Source organism: Protomyctophum bolini, assembly GCF_963924005.1.
Source record: "Protomyctophum bolini genome assembly, chromosome: 16".
Taxonomy (NCBI): Eukaryota; Metazoa; Chordata; class Actinopteri; order Myctophiformes; family Myctophidae; genus Protomyctophum; species Protomyctophum bolini.
Window position 1 is genome coordinate 36587495 of NC_137877.1, and position 18278 is coordinate 36605772.

The following is an 18278-nucleotide window of genomic DNA, read 5'->3' on the forward strand; positions in this document are numbered from 1 at the left end:
CCAATTCAGAAGTAATTTAGCTGTGGAGAGGATGTGGTGCACTTTGAAATGTAAAGCCTGCATGGCAACTGCAAGACAACAGCACCACACCTTAAATCTCTATACAGGTTGTTACATCCTTGAATGCTACCAATATCTGAATAAAATGCTACAACGCAATAACATTCTGGGTTATTTCCATAGCACGTTTTATGAAGATATATAAACCAACAAATGTATTACAAAGGATTTATTATTTATAAACCAGCAGTACTATAACTATACAGTTTAGGTCCTGGTAGGATAGGAAAAACAGCGGTATAAAAGGTCCTGGTAGGATAGGCAGTATTAGGCACCCTCCCTGTAGATGTGCTCTTGAGCAAGGCACTGCACCTGCCATTGCTCATTTAGTTTCACATCAACCCAAGATCCTCGGAGAGGAATGGGTCGGTTTCTCGTAGAATGAATATCAGTTTTAAACTTGCAGGGGTTCCTTTGCTTCTCACTGTGTCTATGACAAGACGTGCCTTTTCATGGATCACTTTCTTCGCACAGGCTTCATCATACTCTTCTTTGATTATCACCCCCTTCTCAAACAGTTTGTCCAGGATCTGGTTGAGAATGGGATGTGAAATGCTTTTGATGAAACTGCTGCGCACAGACAGCAGTTTGTCTGTCGCTGCATGACTTGGCGTGTGCTGAACGTGTTGAAAGGTTGAAAGGTTTACATAACCTTCCCATGCACATTTGGAGGTGTTACTGCTGCTTAGAAGCAGCCTAACGTGGCTTAAACGTCGCTCTAAATTAATGACAAATGTCGGGACGTAATTGTGATAGGAATATTCGTCAACTTCAAATACGGCTCTAACTGGTTCAATTATAATGGAATCGTCTTCAGGTGAAGTGGAGAGTGTATATTCTTGATTTGGGACTAGTTTACAGGGAGGCTTTTCGATGTAAATCTCTTCTCCGACCAGCTCCCTCCTTTTGTTCTTCACTTCGTCCAGCACGACGTTCCGAGGCAGCAGCAACACTTTCAGAGTTGAACTGGGATGATCATCGTCAATCGGTGGTTTATAAAACACTGGCACCAATATCTGGACCGGCCTGGGCCCAAACAGCATCTCCATGACCATACCAAAGAAAGACAACCCAGTTACATCTACGATAACATGAGTTTCTGTGATCACACGGGGTTTGATCAGCTCAAAGCCGTCGTCGTCCACCACATGGACAACAGACAAGGACTTGCCTCCACCCGTGGAGAGGATCTCACAGTGTGGAATGTGTAGCTGACACACAGACCCCTGAGAAGCTTTGATGTCAAACAGTGGTCCCGCAGGCTTCTTACTCAGCTGGGATAGAAGCCCCCGGCCCCAGGGGACTGTCCTGTAAGTCACCTCTCCATCTTTCTCCATCTTAAACCCCAGGCCGGTCGCGCTGCATCGGAACAGTCCTGCGTGGGCGCAGTGGAACCTGTAGCTTTCCTTGTTTTCCACAACAATGATATCAGGTGTGAATGTCTGCGTTTTGTTCAGTAGTGTAACATAATTTACACCGTGGGAGCGTTTTGCTCTGAAACCTGTCCTGTTCATCTCACCATGCATAGGAATAGTTCCCTATAGAGAAAATCAAGGACATTAATTAAACAAATATTTAAACCAAGACCTTTCCACAACGCCAGCTCTTAAAAATTGAACATCCTTGCCAACTGACTGCTGGGTGATTCCTGACTCTTTGCAGAGTTCTCAGATTCTGTCCGAACCCGACCCTATACCCAACCCAACGTTTTCGGGTTGGGCCTAGATTAAAATATATGCTGATGATTGGTCAGCCGAGGCCGAGCCTCGGGTTCCGTGACTCGGACAGCAGAGAACAGGCATCCCTGTATGTCTGTCTGCACCTTGGCATTGAAGCCTAACCAATGAACCAATGATAATCGGTGACGTTACAACATTGCTTCCGTATGTAACCTATTAGCGGCCTGGTTGTAGGGATAAAACCAGGACGCTGCCTTGTTTTATTTGATTTGATTTCTTTGGTTAAACCGAAATCCCGAGGTGGAGTTTTTCTCCAGAAAATAAAGGCAGGATACAACACTATTTGTTTTGTTTTTTCTTCTTACTAATTATTTGATCGGCCCAAAACATTGTAATTATTGTCATGATTTGTCACCATCCGAGTTGGCTTTGTCCGCTGCGTAACCGTCTGTATATAAATACTTTTTGAAAAGCCTATGGAGAAAATGAATGGAGAATCATTTCCGTATGAATGATGCTAGGTTGCTATGGAGACGTATACAACCGTGTGAATGATGCTAGGTTGCTATGGAGACATATACGACCGCGTGGACGACTCACCTTCTCCAAACACGACAGTCCTCCGTTGGCCGTGGCCCCCCCTCCGGCCCCCCCAGGGGGGCCCAGTATCGAGGGGGGGCGGCTGTGAGGGGGGGAGGAGGAGGAGGGGCCAGCTCCCCCGGCGCCTCCCCCTTTTTTCTCCCCCTTTTGATACTCGATAGGAGACTGCAGGGCTGGAGCACACACACGCGCACACACACACACACACACACACACTTGTATTATTACTATACTTGTGAAGACATCAACATTCTTGTTTTATTTCCGGTTTTCCCCCAGCAGCAACAGACACCGGCCGTTTCTGCTATAGAGCACCGCAGTCTGACGTCAATATCGGTAGAGGGCGTGTACTTTTTATTTGCATTGTAATCCCCACAGGGGGATTTTAGATCGCCTCATAGAAGAACTGTGTCGATTATGAATTATGAAGAATCAACTGACTGAGAGAAAACACTATTGCTATACTGCTACTGAATTAGTTACATTTTCGCTAGAAACAGACTGCATCATACAGTATATGAGTGCCTGACCGTCGCAAACGATACAGAGACACCTCCCTGACAATAACGCCGAGACAGCTCGTTTCTTTTTGGAACACAATGCCGCTTAAGGCTACATGAAACGATTTATAAGATCACCCCATGTTATTCTCCATAGAGAAATTACTTCTGTGAACCAGGCAGAACCAGAGGATGAGCGAGTGGCGTCAGGACTTCGGCGCTCTATTGGTTATTGTTAAACATCTTGCATTTGACTTCATTTACGGGAAGTGGTGTGTCAAGCACGTTTCTTTTATGGTCGTCGAGCAAAGCGTGAATGTGTGGGCGTGTCTCACCAGACAGGAAGTTGCTCTGCGCGTCCAGGACCTCCCGTACGTGTCGGACCCACACCTGCTTCACGTCCACGTTGGCGGCCTGCAGCGTGAAGCGGTCCGACGAGCCGCGGCACGACAACACCAACTTACACGGATCAGTGTCCACGGTCTCCTCCAGACCCAGGAACGATACCTAGAGGGGAGGGGAGAGGAGAGGGGAGGAGAGGAGAGGAGAGGAGAGGAGAGGAGAGGAGAGGAGAGGAGAGGAGAGGAGAGGAGAGGAGAGGAGAGGAGAGGAGAGGAGAGCCATTTTTGCTTAAGCCAGCAGAATTTCTGTTTATGTTTTTTTCCATTTTTGTCAGGTGAAACCTGACCTGTATTGGCTGGCTCGTCTCTAGGCTACCAGACACTTCTGATTGGCTGCCCCGACTCTGAACCGATATTAATTCTTCTAGAGAGACTATAGTGTAATCATCGCGAGGCAAGCAAGCAACATTATGCCTCCTGCCGGGCTCCCGGTTGTTGGGGGGGGAACGGAAGCCGGGGGGCTTTTCAGAGTAAAATCTCTCATATCTTCTGGCACTCTAAGTAAATCCCAGCACTGATTGTGTTTAAAATAGGCGTCAAAGGCGACCTCAGCGGTAAACAAGCTAATGAAGGATTAGAAACAAGGGGTCACGGTCAGGGGCCCATGGTCAGGGCTCAGGGTCAAGGTCAGGCCTCAGGGTCACGGTCAGGGTTCTGATACCTTGATGCTCCTCTTGAACTGGTATCCGGGCGTGGACGATCCTTTCCTCAGCAGCTCGCTGAAGATGACGATCTGCTCGAACAGGAAGACGCGGCGCTCCTTGGAGCGCGACAGAACGCCGCCGTCGGACTCCGTCACGAAGAACGTCTCCTGCTGTAGCAGCTTGCCGTGACTGGTCAGTTTGCCCTGTCAATCAAGACCCACTTCTTTACCGTGACTGGTCAGCTTGTCCTGTCAATCAAGACCCACTTTACCCTGTCAATCAAACCCCACTTTACCCTGTCAATCAAACCCCACTTTACCCTGTCAATCAAACCCACTTTACCCTGTCAATCAAACCCCACTTTACCCTGTCAATCAAACCCCACTGTACCCTGTCAATCAAACCCCACTTTACCCTGTCAATCAAACCCCACTTTACCCTGTCAATCAAACCCCACTTTACCCTGTCAATCAAGACCCACTTTACCCTGTCAATCAAACCCCACTTTACCCCGTCAATCAAACCCTACTTTACCCTGTCAATCAAACCCCACTTTACCCTGTCAATCAAACCCCACTTTACCCTGTCAACCAAGACCCACTTTACCCTGTCAATCAAACCCCACTTTACCCTGTCAATCAAGACCCACTTTACCCTGTCAATCAAGACCCACTTTACCCTGTCAATCAAGACCCACTTTACCCTGTCAATCAAACCCCACTTTACCCTGTCAATCAAACCCCACTTTACCCTGTCAATCAAACACCACTTTACCCTGTCAATCAAACCCCACTTTACCCTGTCAATCAAGACCCCACTTTACCCTGTCAATCAAACCCCACTTTACCCTGTCAATCAAGACCCACTTTACCCTGTCAATCAAACCCCACTTTACCCTGTCAATCAAACCCCACTTTACCCTGTCAATCAAACCCCACTTTACCCTGTCAATCAAACCCCACTTTACCCTGTCAATCAAGACCCACTTTACCCTGTCAATCAAACCCCACTTTACCCTGTCAATCAAACCCCACTTTACCCTGTCAATCAAACCCCACTTTACCCTGTCAATCAAGACCCACTTTACCCTGTCAATCAAACCCCACTTTACCCTGTCAATCAAGACCCACTTTACCCTGTCAATCAAACCCCACTTTACCCTGTCAATCAAGACCCACTTTACCCTGTCAATCAAACCCCACTTTACCCTGTCAATCAAGACCCACTTTACCCTGTCAATCAAACCCCACTTTACCCTGTCAATCAAACCCCACTTTACCCTGTCAATCAAACCCCACTTTACCCTGTCAATCAAACCCCACTTTACCCTGTCAATCAAACCCCACTTTACCCTGTCAATCAAGACCCACTTTACCCTGTCAATCAAACCCCACTTTACCCTGTCAATCAAACCCCACTTTACCCTGTCAATCAAACCCCACTTTACCCTGTCAATCAAACCCCACTTTACCCTGTCAATCAAACCCCACTTTACCCTGTCAATCAAGACCCACTTTACCCTGTCAATCAAACCCCACTTTACCCTGTCAATCAAACCCCACTTTACCCTGTCAATCAAACCCCACTTTACCCTGTCAATCAAACCCCACTTTACCCTGTCAATCAAGACCCACTTTACCCTGTCAATCAAACCCCACTTTACCCTGTCAATCAAACCCCACTTTACCCTGTCAATCAAGACCCACTTTACCCTGTCAATCAAACCCCACTTTACCCTGTCAATCAAACCCCACTTTACCCTGTCAATCAAGACCAACTTTACCCTGTCAATCAAGACCAACTTTACCCTGTCAATCAAACCCCACTTTACCCTGTCAATCAAACCCCACTTTACCCTGTCAATCAAACCCCACTTTGACCTGTCAATCAAAAGCCTTTAGTCGTACCTCGTATCCCTGCAGCCGGCCCAGATTCATCATGTCGTTGCACAGCTTGGGAACCTGAGACATAAGACATACTGCCCTCTGGTGGGGGGAGGACCGTTATCATTAATAATAATAATAATAATAATAACAATAACAATAACAATAACAATAACAATAACAATAATAATAATAATAATAATAATAATAATAATAATAATAATAATAATAATGTTTTTTACCTCCATCTGTTCACAGTCCAACCCTGCCTTAAGGCTGTATTTTAAGAAATCCTAGAGAGAGAGAGAGAGAGAGAGGGGTAAACGGGTAAAAAAACCATTTCTGATAGTTCCAAAATGTCGGGGGGGAATACTTAAAAAAGTATTTGGTACAAGACTTTAGTATAATAGTATAGTATAGTATAGTATAGTATAGTATAGTATAGTATCTTTCAGATGGAGTGGGTGTGTTTTTACAGGGGGTGTGGTATAACAGGGGTGTGGTTACTTGCGCAAGCAGAGCGCGCAAGTAATCGTTTCGCTTGGTCTCTTCGAAGTGAAGACAAGTTTTCTTCAACGGTAAATCTGTGCCTGGTTTGCTGGGACTAGTTACAACATTACGTCATCCTTGAGAGAGTACATGGTGTGTATATGACGTAATGTTGTAACTTGTAACTTGTAACTTGTAACAACTTTTTGGAACCAAGTAACGACAGTATACTGCTAATCAAATTACAACTACATACTCTGTATGTAGTTGTAACTAGAACAACTACATACAGTCTGTGCCTGGTTTGCTGGGACTAGTTACAAGTTACAAGTTACAACATTACGTCATATACACACCATGTACTCTCTCAAGGATGACGTAATGTTGTAACTAGTCCCAGCAAACCAGGCACAGATTTACCGTTGAAGAAAACTTGTCTTCACTTTTTGGAACCAAGTAACCACAGTATACTGCTAATCAAATTACAACTACATACTCTGTATGTAGTTACTTGCGCAAGCAGAGCGCGCAAGTAATCGTTTCGCTTGGTCTCTTCGAAGTGAAGACAAGTTTTCTTCAACGGTGAATCTGTGCCTGGTTTGCTGGGAGTAGTTACAACATTACGTCATCCTTGAGAGAGTACATGGTGTGTATATGACGTAATGTTGTAACTTGTAACTTGTAACTTGTAACATTACGTCATATACACACCATGTACTCTCTCAAGGATGACGTAATGTTGTAACCACAGTATACTGCTAATCAAATTACAACTACATACTCTGTATGTAGTAGTAACTAGAACAACTACATACAGTCTGTGCCTGGTTTGCTGGGACTAGTTACAAGTTACAAGTTACAACATTACGTCATATACACACCATGTACTCTCTGAAGGATGACGTAATGTTGTAACTAGTCCCAGCAAACCAGGCACAGATTTACCGTTGAAGAAAACTTGTCTTCACTTTTTGGAACCAAGTAACCACAGTATACTGCTAATCAAATTACAACTACATACTCTGTATGTAGTTGTAACTAGAACAACTACATACAGTCTGTGCCTGGTTTGCTGGGACTAGTTACAAGTTACAAGTTACAACATTACGTCATATACACACCATGTACTCTCTCAAGGATGACGTAATGTTGTAACTAGTCCCAGCAAACCAGGCACAGATTTACCGTTGAAGAAAACTTGTCTTCACTTTTTGGAACCAAGTAACCACAGTATACTGCTAATCAAATTACAACTACATACTCTGTATGTAGTTGTAACTAGAACAACTACATACAGTCTGTGCCTGGTTTGCTGGGACTAGTTACAAGTTACAAGTTACAACATTACGTCATATACACACCATGTACTCTCTCAAGGATGACGTAATGTTGTAACTAGTCCCAGCAAACCAGGCACAGATTTACCGTTGAAGAAAACTTGTCTTCACTTTTTGGAACCAAGTAACCACAGTATACTGCTAATCAAATTACAACTACATACTCTGTATGTAGTTGTAACTAGAACAACTACATACAGTCTGTGCCTGGTTTGCTGGGACTAGTTACAAGTTACAAGTTACAACATTACGTCATATACACACCATGTACTCTCTCAAGGATGACGTAATGTTGTAACTAGTCCCAGCAAACCAGGCACAGATTTACCGTTGAAGAAAACTTTTTGGAACCAACTTTTTGGAACCAAGTAACCACAGTATACTGCTAATCAAATTACAACTACATACTCTGTAACAACACTCAGTATAGCAATTGGTGCACAAGTGATGTTGACTACTAATGTAATGGTATCTGATGGATTAGTCAACGGTATCAGAGGACTTGTTGAGTATATTGACTTTGAGAAAAACGACACCTATGTTACAGTAATACTTGTTAAATTCCAAGACAAAGATGTTGGTCTTAATGCGAAGTCTAATAGTAAATCTAAAAATTACCCAGAAGCAGTTCCAATATACAGACATGAAGCTATAATTTTCCATGGAGGCAGAAGAACAGGATCAACAAATAGGTTTCAATTCCCGTTGAAATTAGCTTGGGGATTAACTATTCATAAGGTTCAAGGTTTAACTATACAAGAGATTGTCGTATCTATGAAGGGCTCACGTTTTAACCCGGGACAAGCCTATGTAGCATTCAGTCGAGTGAAAAGGATAAGAGATCTATATATACTTGATTTTAGTCCTAAAAAGATCAAAGTAGATAAGAATGTAGAAAGAGAAATGATACGATTACGACAATCACCTCTAGAAAATCCAAATATACGGAAGATAACTCAATTACCATTAAAACATTCATTAAAAATTGGATTGTTGAACATCAGAGGTTATCTAACACATTTACAAGATATAAACTCAGATTCCCAACTCGAAATGTTGGATCTAATAGCTTTTACTGAAACACACTTAAAGAAAAATAATAACATTACTTTTAAATTAAAAACAATGAACACCAATTACAAAACAATCAGGAATGACAGATAATATGATATAGGTGGGGGAGTTATGTTTGCTATAAAAGAAGATATTGCCATTGAAATAATTAAAAAAGAAATCGAGATATTAGAAAAAGTAGAACACGTATGTATACATGTAAAAAATAAAGATCTATATATCATTCTTATGTACAGATCACCTAAAACAAACCTTACGGAATTAAACACATTTCTCAAGAAAATGGTAAAGTATCTATCATCTCCGACTTCCACAATTATGATAATAGGAGATTTCAATGAAGACCATTATACTGAAAAAGATATAAATATAAAGACCTTCATGTCAAGATTAGGCTTTAAACAATTAAATACAAATCCAACTACAGATTTCGGAAGTATTTTAGATCATGTATATTTCAACAAATTTGAAAGTATTATTACAGAAATTGAAGTTAGAGACACATATTACTCTGATCATGATTTAGTATTAATATCACTATAGTACAAAATGAAATACATTTAAAACAATTGACAATTTACAATAAGTAATAAAATAATTATACTGTATAATATATTTTAATTCAGTTTATATACCTTTTTTTTCATCACATATCAATGATTCATTTTTCTGTAAAAAAGTAGTTAGGTAGCAAATAGTTACACGTAATGATTATACATTTCAAACGTTCCTTCACAGAGATACTGAGAGTGATACTTTCCAGCGGTCGAAAGTACTTGCGCGCTCTGCTTGCGCACTAGTAGGCCATTTATGGCCTACTAGTGTGCAACAAGCAAGTATGCACTCGGCAGAGTGCAGTTCTAGTTGTAACTAGAACAACTACATACAGTCTGTGCCTGGTTTGCTGGGACTAGTTACAAGTTACAAGTTACAACATTACGTCATATACACACCATGTACTCTCTCAAGGATGACGTAATGTTGTAACTAGTCCCAGCAAACCAGGCACAGATTTACCGTTGAAGAAAACTTGTCTTCACTTTTTGGAACCAAGTAACCACAGTATACTGCTAATCAAATTACAACTACATACTCTGTATGTAGTTACTTGCGCAAGCAGAGCGCGCAAGTAATCATTTCGCTTGGTCTCTTCGAAGTGAAGCCAAGTTTTCTTCAACCGTAAGTCTGTGCCTGGTTTGCTGGGACCAGTTACAAGTTACAACATTACGTCATCCTTGAGAGAGTACATGGTGTGTATATGACGTAATGTTACAAGTTACAAGTTACAAGTTACAACATTACGTCATATACACACCATGTACTCTCTCAAGGATGACGTAATGTTGTAACTGGTCCCAGCAAACCAGGCACAGACTTACGGTTGAAAAAAACTTGGCTTCACTTTTTGGAACCAAGTAACCACAGTATACTGCTAATCAAATTACAACTACATACTCTGTATGTAGTTGTAATGTGATTTGTAATTTGTAAATCTGTGCCTGGTCTGCTGGGAACAGACTACACAGATGACCATATCTCTTACGTCATCACTGAGAGCTAGTCATACATATACACACACCATGTATCTGGTCCCAGTTCTCAACGATGACGTAATGTTGTAACTGGTCCCAGCAAACCAGGCACAGACTTACGGTTGAAAAAAACTTGGCTTCACTTTTTGGAACCAAGTAACCACGGTATACTGCTAATCAAATTACAACTACATACTCTGTATGTAGTTGTAATGTGATTTGTAATTTGTAAATCTGTGCCTGGTCTGCTGGGATGTATATTTCAACAAATTTGAAAGTATTATTACAGAAATTGAAGTTAGAGACACATATTACTCTGATCATGATTTAGTATTAATATCACTATAGTACAAAATGAAATACATTTAAAACAATTGACAATTTACAATAAGTAATAAAATAATTATACTGTATAATATATTTTAATTCAGTTTATATACCTTTTTTTTCATCACATATCAATGATTCATTTTTCTGTAAAAAAGTAGTTAGGTAGCAAATAGTTACACGTAATGATTATACATTTCAAACGTTCCTTCACAGAGATACTGAGATGTGATACTTTCCAGCGGTCGAAAGTACTTGCGCGCTCTGCTTGCGCACTAGTGGCCTACTAGTGTGCAACAAGCAAGTATGCACTCGGCAGAGTGCAGTTCTAGTTTAACATGGGGTGTGGTCTCACAGGGGGTGTGGTCTTACTTTGAGTAGCAGCTGGTATTTGGTGATTCTCTGGATTGGTTTGATGAGGTAATCACTGAGACTGAGCCTGGACTGGAGCTCCTGTTGGATACACTGCACACACACACACGCGCACACACACGCACACGCACACGCACACACGCACACACACACACACACACACACACACACACACACACACACACACACACACACACACACACACACACACACACACACACACACACACACACACACACACGCAGGCCCCCATGCACGCACGCACGTACGCACACACACAATTTTTTACAATTAATTTATGTTCACACGAAATCTGCACCCACTGCATAGTCTCTCGTAACCAGACAACTATTCCACAATCTTCAAATGCTATATAGTCTGGAACTACACCTCCTGAAATCAGAGTAAGGAAGCTGCCATTTCCGTTCATGAAAATGTATTTAAAATATATGAAATATTTTTGTATTTCCATTTCTGCTAAGCGTCAAGCTAGATATGCTTATAGATGATTTCGATTTATAAAAGGATGAATTTGCGGGACTGTAAAGACGAAACGGAAGTGGGGAGGAGGCTCCACTTCGGCTTTATATTTTACTCATGATCAGAGCTTCTGTTGCTCCAGACTGTAGTGAAGATTGAGAGAGGCCACGCAAGACTACAATGGTTGTCCGCACGCACACGCACACACACACACACACACACACACACGCACACACGCACACACACACAGCAGCAGAGCAGTGTAACGTGCACTTACTTCAAAGTAGCTGTCGTACTCTGCAACGATGAACTCTGACTTGGGCTTATTCTGACAATACACCACGTACATGTGTAGCCTCCGCTCCTAGCACGCACACACACGCGCACACACGCGCACACGCACACACACGCGCACACACACACACACACACACACACACAGAGTTAGAAACAATATACCACCATACCACTATGCACCAATAGTAAACACTGCCCTCGTGACATAAAAAAAGACTGCTTTTTTCAGCGGCGCCCCAGGCCATTAACAGATGGACTGCTTAGAACACCCGACGAAGTTTTATCCCAAAGACGAAGATCATTGATATAACAACCGATCGCATCGCTCCACACTCGATGTTGCGTAACAGCGGGACGTCATCAAAAATGCCCCCCCCCCTGTTTAGCCGACGAGATCAAAAATCTTAAAACTTAAATAACTCTTGATCTAAATCATCCCGTCTAATTCTAAGAAAAGATCATGAGTTAGACGGCCCACCGCGGTCCCAATGTTCTGGCTACATTTAGCTGCTCCAGCCACATCCGGGATAACATCCGTCGGTAAATGTTCTCCGCTGCTATAAATCGCTGGGCGCTATGATTTAATGGATTAAATAACCCCGGGCAATCGGAGTGTTAATTGAATAGTACACACGCACAACACACACACACACACACACACACACACACACACACACACACACACACACACACACACACACAGCTTACATGCTTGATGAAGAGTTGAGGCAGCAGCTTGTCGTCCTCCAGACATTTCTCCAGCTCTCCCACGAAGAAACTGCAGAAGAAGGGCACAGCCATTAGCTCCGTCACATCTGTGTGTGTGTGTGTGTGTGTGTGTGTGTGTGTGTGTGTGTGTGTGTGTGTGTGTGTGCATGTGCGTGTATGTGCGTGTGTGTCATACTCGCGGTGCCAGTCACAGATCTGGTGGATGTTTCCAAACACGATCTTGTCTTTTCCTTTCATGTCTTCAGGAACGCCTTTCAGCACCACCCTCTGCATGAAGCCCTGAGCACGCACACACACACGAGCACACACAAACACACACACACACACACACACACACACACACACACACACACACACACACACACACACACACACAGACACACACGAGCACCCACACACACACACACACTTACGTAAGCTAGTACGTCATACATAGCAATAGTCATCTAGGATCATCAGTAAACCAAGAATCTATCATCAGTCTGACAGTAGAATATCCGTACATTGAAACTCTAAACACTAACGGTGGTTACGATACAATAGCTGTGGTTATATTAGGCCATCGGTAATGATAATATCACCATGTTTGATATATTGCGACGATGTTCAATATTATTGCAAGAGATTTCATCAACGATAATGATCGTGATGGATCATATCACGATATCTGTAACGGAAAATGAAAAAATAAATAACCATAAAAGGCAAAAATCGGGAATTCATCTTACAAGAGTTTTTGTGTCACGAACTGGCCAGTAGGTACAGGAATATGGCCTATATATATATATATATATATATATATACATATATATGACCGCTTCTGACTGAGGCAAAGTCATTATTTTAATTTTTAAAATGTTAATGTCATGTGAAAGCAGGGAAGCATAGCTTCAAATTGACATAGTGGTTGTTCAGTTTGGCCCGACAGTTTAGGAGATATGAAGGGTTCACTTCTGTGGACTCTAACATTACACCTAGTATGTTTAAGCATTTATTTCATATTTACATGTCGATTTCAGCTCTGACTCTAACATTACACCTAGTAGCTACATGTTTAAGCATTTATTTAATATTTACATGTCGATTTCAGCTCTGACACTAACATTACACCTAGTAGCTACATGTTAGGCATTTATTTCATATTTACATGTCGATTTCAGCTCTGACACTAACATTACACCTAGTAGCTACATGTTAGGCATTTATTTCATATTTACATGTCGATTTCAGCTCTGACACTAACATTACACCTAGTAGCTAAATGTTTAGGCATTTATTTCATATTTACATGTCGATTTCAGCTCTGACACTAACATTACACCTAGTAGCTACATGTTAAAGCATTTATTTCATATTTACATGTCGATTTCAGCTCTGACACTGACATTACACCTAGTAGCTACATGTTTAGGCATTTATTTCATATTTACATGTCGATTTCAGCTCTGACAGCACTAAACGTTATATTTTATAACGTTATAAAATACATTCAAAGATCTGCACCACATTTTTCACGATTTTTCAGAAATAGCAGATCTGCTGTTTTTCAATAGCTAAAGTATTAACATAATGCTTAACCCATTCTGAACGGGAACCCGTTTTGGTGTTAGCATCATGTTATGCTTTAGCTATTGAAAAATAGCAGATCTACAAGCTCATAGCGCGCCACCGAGTGGCGCGATATGAGCTTGTAGGTCTGCTATTTTTGAAAAATCGAAGAACGACTGACATTTTTAGAATCTGATCTCAGGTCAGAATGGGTTAATCAGACCAGTGTGTGTCCAGTGGAAACCTCGTTATGAATCTGATCTCAGGTCAGAATGGGTTAAAACCTCTCACCTCCACCACCGTTCCCAGGTCTTTGACGTAGTCCTTCTCCGTCTGAATCAGCTCGTTGAGGACAAACCTGTGGACAATCAGTGTTGATTTCGCCGACTAAAACTATGACGAGAAAATGCTCGTCGACTACCGTTTTCCAACGAGGAAAACCGAATAAAACTAGATGAAAACTAAAACTATGATGACTAAAAACGAAGACTAAAATATGTTGACGATTTCTAAAAACTAAAAACTAGACTAAAACATTAGGAAGGGACTATAGTGGACACTAGACAACAGATACATTTCACATTTTAACTTGTGAAATGGCACATTCTGCACAATGAGTAGGCCTATACTTTTACTTTTAGTACATTAAGTACATTTTGATGCCGACACTTTTGTACTTTTACTCAAGTACATTTTCAATTCCATACTTTTACTTGTAACGAAGTATAGTTCGAAATTGCAGTATTGGGACTTTTACTTAAGTAAAACAATTGAGTACTTTTCCCACCGCTGGTTAAATAAATACTTTCTATAGAAACGTCTATGGGAAAGATGAATGGGAAATTCTCTTCCGGCGCTGAAAGGGGGCGGGGCTGTGACACTCTCTAGTCTATAGTCTTCAAAAGGCTTCGACTGTCAGAATCAACACTGCTTACATGTGGCGCTGCCGCTCCACTAGGGGGCAGCGGTGTACTTACATGCGTCCCCGCATGGCCTTGGCCCTCTGCTCCAGTTCGGGGTTCCGTGGCTGGAGGGGCGTGGTCTGCTCTGGGGGCGTGGTCAGAGCTGTGAACCCTGGGTATGCCCCCGGCTCCAGGGTCTACACGGGACGAGAGACATAGAGAGAGAGAGAGAGAGAGAGGGGTCTGTAACTCTGAGTGTACAAATGGAACCAAATTAGGTCAGGATTTAGAAGGCGTTTTATAGGTCTAAATCATTGGTTCCCAAACCTTTTGGCCCCCCGACCCCAAAATAATGCTGCCATTGACTCACGACCCCAACCTTGACCGCAGAGGTCATTTTATTTTTAATTTGGTGTGCATTTGTCCGCACATGTAATGCATTAACCCATTTAGACCTGAGGATGATTCTTAAAAAATCTAAATCCTAAAAAAGTTTTCTGAAAAACCTATATTTCTATGTCAGTGGTACTCAAACATTTTCATGTCAAGGACCCCCAAATATATATGTAATATGCCGCCGACCCCCCATCTGAAAACATGTTTTTCCAGGAACCTTCCAGAAGCAAAGATTTGAGTTACAAATGTTCATTCTGAAAGAATATATTCAAAGTTTTGTGCCACATTTTCACAAAAAAAAAAATAGCAGACATACAATAGCAGACCTACAAGCTACAAGCTCTCCAAGCTTGGAGATCTGCTATTTTCAATAGCTAAAGCATAACATAATGCTTGGCCTAATATGGCCAAAGACATCGTATGGCGAGGTACACATATCGTCCCAGCCCTAGAGGGGCGATACGGTGAGGCACCCATATCGCCCCAGCCTGGACCAACACTCACCATCTTGGTTTTGACCAGCTTCTCGATGGCACTGACCAGCTCAGCTGCACTGGGCGGGGCCTCGTTAGAACACTGGCGAGAGGCCAGCAGAGATGAGGACTGGGGAGGGAGAGAGAGAGAGACAGAGAGAGAGAGAGAGAGACAGACAGAGACAGAGACAGAGACAGAGACAGAGACAGAGAGAGAGAGAGAGAGAGAGAGAGAGAGAAAGAGAAAGAGAGAGAGAAAGAGAGAGAGAGATGGTTAATATTGGCGCCAGAGCAAAGTGGGATGAACAAAGAAAAGTATAACCGTGGATTTACAACATTGGCTATTTCCAAAAGATTTTTATACATTTGAAAACTTTAAATGAGACATTCTGCTCAATGACAACTTGAAATGCATTGTTTTCAATGAGGGCGGCGCGCAAATATCAGCAATTTTAGGCATGATGTGTGCAACACGACAACTGTTTTAAAGTATTGTACAGTGACGACTAAAGTCTCTGTAACGTTTATGTTGTAGGCTACTATTACTAAAAAAAAACGATCTAAAATGAAGAGATTTAAAATCATTAAAGGTGGGCTGTTGCCTGAGTCCAGTGCATTCGGCCAACTTCCGGTCAAGGACTTTGTCACTGTTCGCAATGCTCTTCGCCAATAGAAGTCTATGTAGGAGAGCTGCCATTGGACTGAAGGAGGACTCTGGAGGAGGAGGAGGAGGGATCTTTGATGACCCCGCCCCCCCAGGGGGAGGAGGGACTTACCTTGTCGTCCTGGCTGGAGGAGGAGGGGTCTTTGATGATCTCCATGGGCGGGGGGAGGGGAGTGGGCGTCTCCTCATCTGGCTCCTCCTCCCCGCCACTCTGCATGCCCGAGGACGACTTCAGCAGGGTGCTGTCCTTACTGCGCACCCTCTGAGAGAGAGACATAGAGGGAGGGAGGGAGAGAGAGAGAGAGAGAGAGAGAGACGTGGAAGTGTCAGTCACGCTGTTTGGGGATTTATAGGTGAAAGGAAGAGATAGAACAGCAACACAACACTCTGGTAGGGCTGCACTCATGTCCTCCCAGGACTTGTGGTAACAACAATCATTAGTAGAATACATTATTTAACCTGCCCCAGCACGCCTCACAAATAAATTGAAAATCGTCTGAGAACGCACACACACACACGCACGCACGCACGCACGCACCTCAATCTCATCGGTTACCTCGCCAGTGATGTCATCGTGCAGGGTGTGGTCAGGCGGCCCCAGGTCGATACTTTTCCTGCTCTCCTCTCTTCCTGTTCCCGGACCTGTCAATCAAACAATCAATCAATCAAGCATTACATTAATCATTGAATCCCAGGTGAAATCTGGATAATAGTGGTCTGTCTGTCTGTCTGTCTGTCTGTCTGTCTGTCTGTCTGTCTACCAGTCTGTCTGTCTACCTGTCTGTCTGTCTGTCTGTCTGTCTGTCTGTCTACCAGTCTGTCTGTCTACCTGTCTTCTTGTGTTTGTTGGGTAGTTTCTTGACCGAGCTGCCGTGGCTGAGCCGTCGCACGGGGCTGGTCAGCCACTTCCTGAGGGTGTTGCCGGAGCGCTTGGGACCGCCGGGCCCCCCCGGGGAGCCGGGCTGCAGCGAGTTGAGCGACGCCTGAGGTTGCAGGTTGGACACCGACTCCGATTTCCCGTCCGGACCGCTCACCGAGTAGTTATCTGCAAACACAAAGACAGCGTTTATTTAAAGATGGAGTGCCGTGATTATTCTTATTGTTATATAAGGAGGTATCTCTTTTTTACTTTTTTAAAGTGTACAGCGTTTGTTAAAATGTTGTTTTCACGTGGACACGCCCACCAGTTCATTAACCCATTTTGACCTGAGATCAGATTAAAAAAATGTCTTCTAAATCCTGGGCTGATAGTGTGATGTCACTATATTACTGTTTTTTTCATTGGCCCGTTTGACTGTCTTAACACTCAAAAACGCTTTACTGTACATGTGTAGGGCCAGGGGGGGGGGGGGGGGGACAAGAAAAAGGACAACGTTATTAGAAAGATAACAATTAAAATAATAAAACCAATTAAAACAGTGCATATGACAAGTTTTAAAACACATCAGCTTGGGAATGCGGTTGTGAACAGGTGGGTTTTCAGTGAAGATTTGAAGGTATAGGAAGTGATGGGGCATCTCGTATGTGTTTGGGGAGAGCGTTCCAGAGGGTAGGGGCGGCCACGGAGAAGGCCCTGTCACCCCAGGTTTTCCGTTTGTATTAGTCATTTTAAGTAATCAAAGCGGGTCATGTTTGCATGTTTGGAATTGTATAAGCTGACATCAACCAGTATTCTGATATTAAGTGAAGGTGGGGGCCGCATGTGACCCCCGGGCCGCCAATATTAACCTGAGGGCCACATTAAGTGAAGGTGGGGGCCGCATGTGACCCCCGGGCCGCCAGTATTAACCTGAGGGCCACATTAAGTGAAGGTGGGGGCCGCATGTGACCCCCGGGCCGCCAATATTAACCTGAGGGCCACATTAAGTGAAGGTGAGGGCCGCATGTGACCC

At 43.0% G+C, this 18278-nt stretch overlaps 1 protein-coding gene across 1 annotated transcript in view; it reads right to left on the bottom strand.

The window, feature by feature from the left end:
* kalrna (kalirin RhoGEF kinase a) overlaps nt 1–18278 on the bottom strand; it is a 76747-nt gene that overhangs the window by 15545 nt on the left and 42924 nt on the right. The window contains exons 31-45 of the mRNA XM_080785079.1: nt 17216–17431; nt 16925–17028; nt 16499–16648; nt 15754–15852; nt 14929–15050; nt 14243–14309; nt 12579–12682; nt 12383–12452; nt 11656–11742; nt 10899–10991; nt 6010–6060; nt 5792–5869; nt 3902–4087; nt 3175–3346; nt 2340–2512 (exon numbers count right to left, since the gene is read on the bottom strand). Of these exons, the coding sequence (XP_080641205.1) occupies nt 2340–2512; nt 3175–3346; nt 3902–4087; nt 5792–5869; nt 6010–6060; nt 10899–10991; nt 11656–11742; nt 12383–12452; nt 12579–12682; nt 14243–14309; nt 14929–15050; nt 15754–15852; nt 16499–16648; nt 16925–17028; nt 17216–17431 (1772 nt within the window). The remainder of the gene's footprint in view (nt 1–2339; nt 2513–3174; nt 3347–3901; nt 4088–5791; nt 5870–6009; nt 6061–10898; nt 10992–11655; nt 11743–12382; nt 12453–12578; nt 12683–14242; nt 14310–14928; nt 15051–15753; nt 15853–16498; nt 16649–16924; nt 17029–17215; nt 17432–18278) is intronic.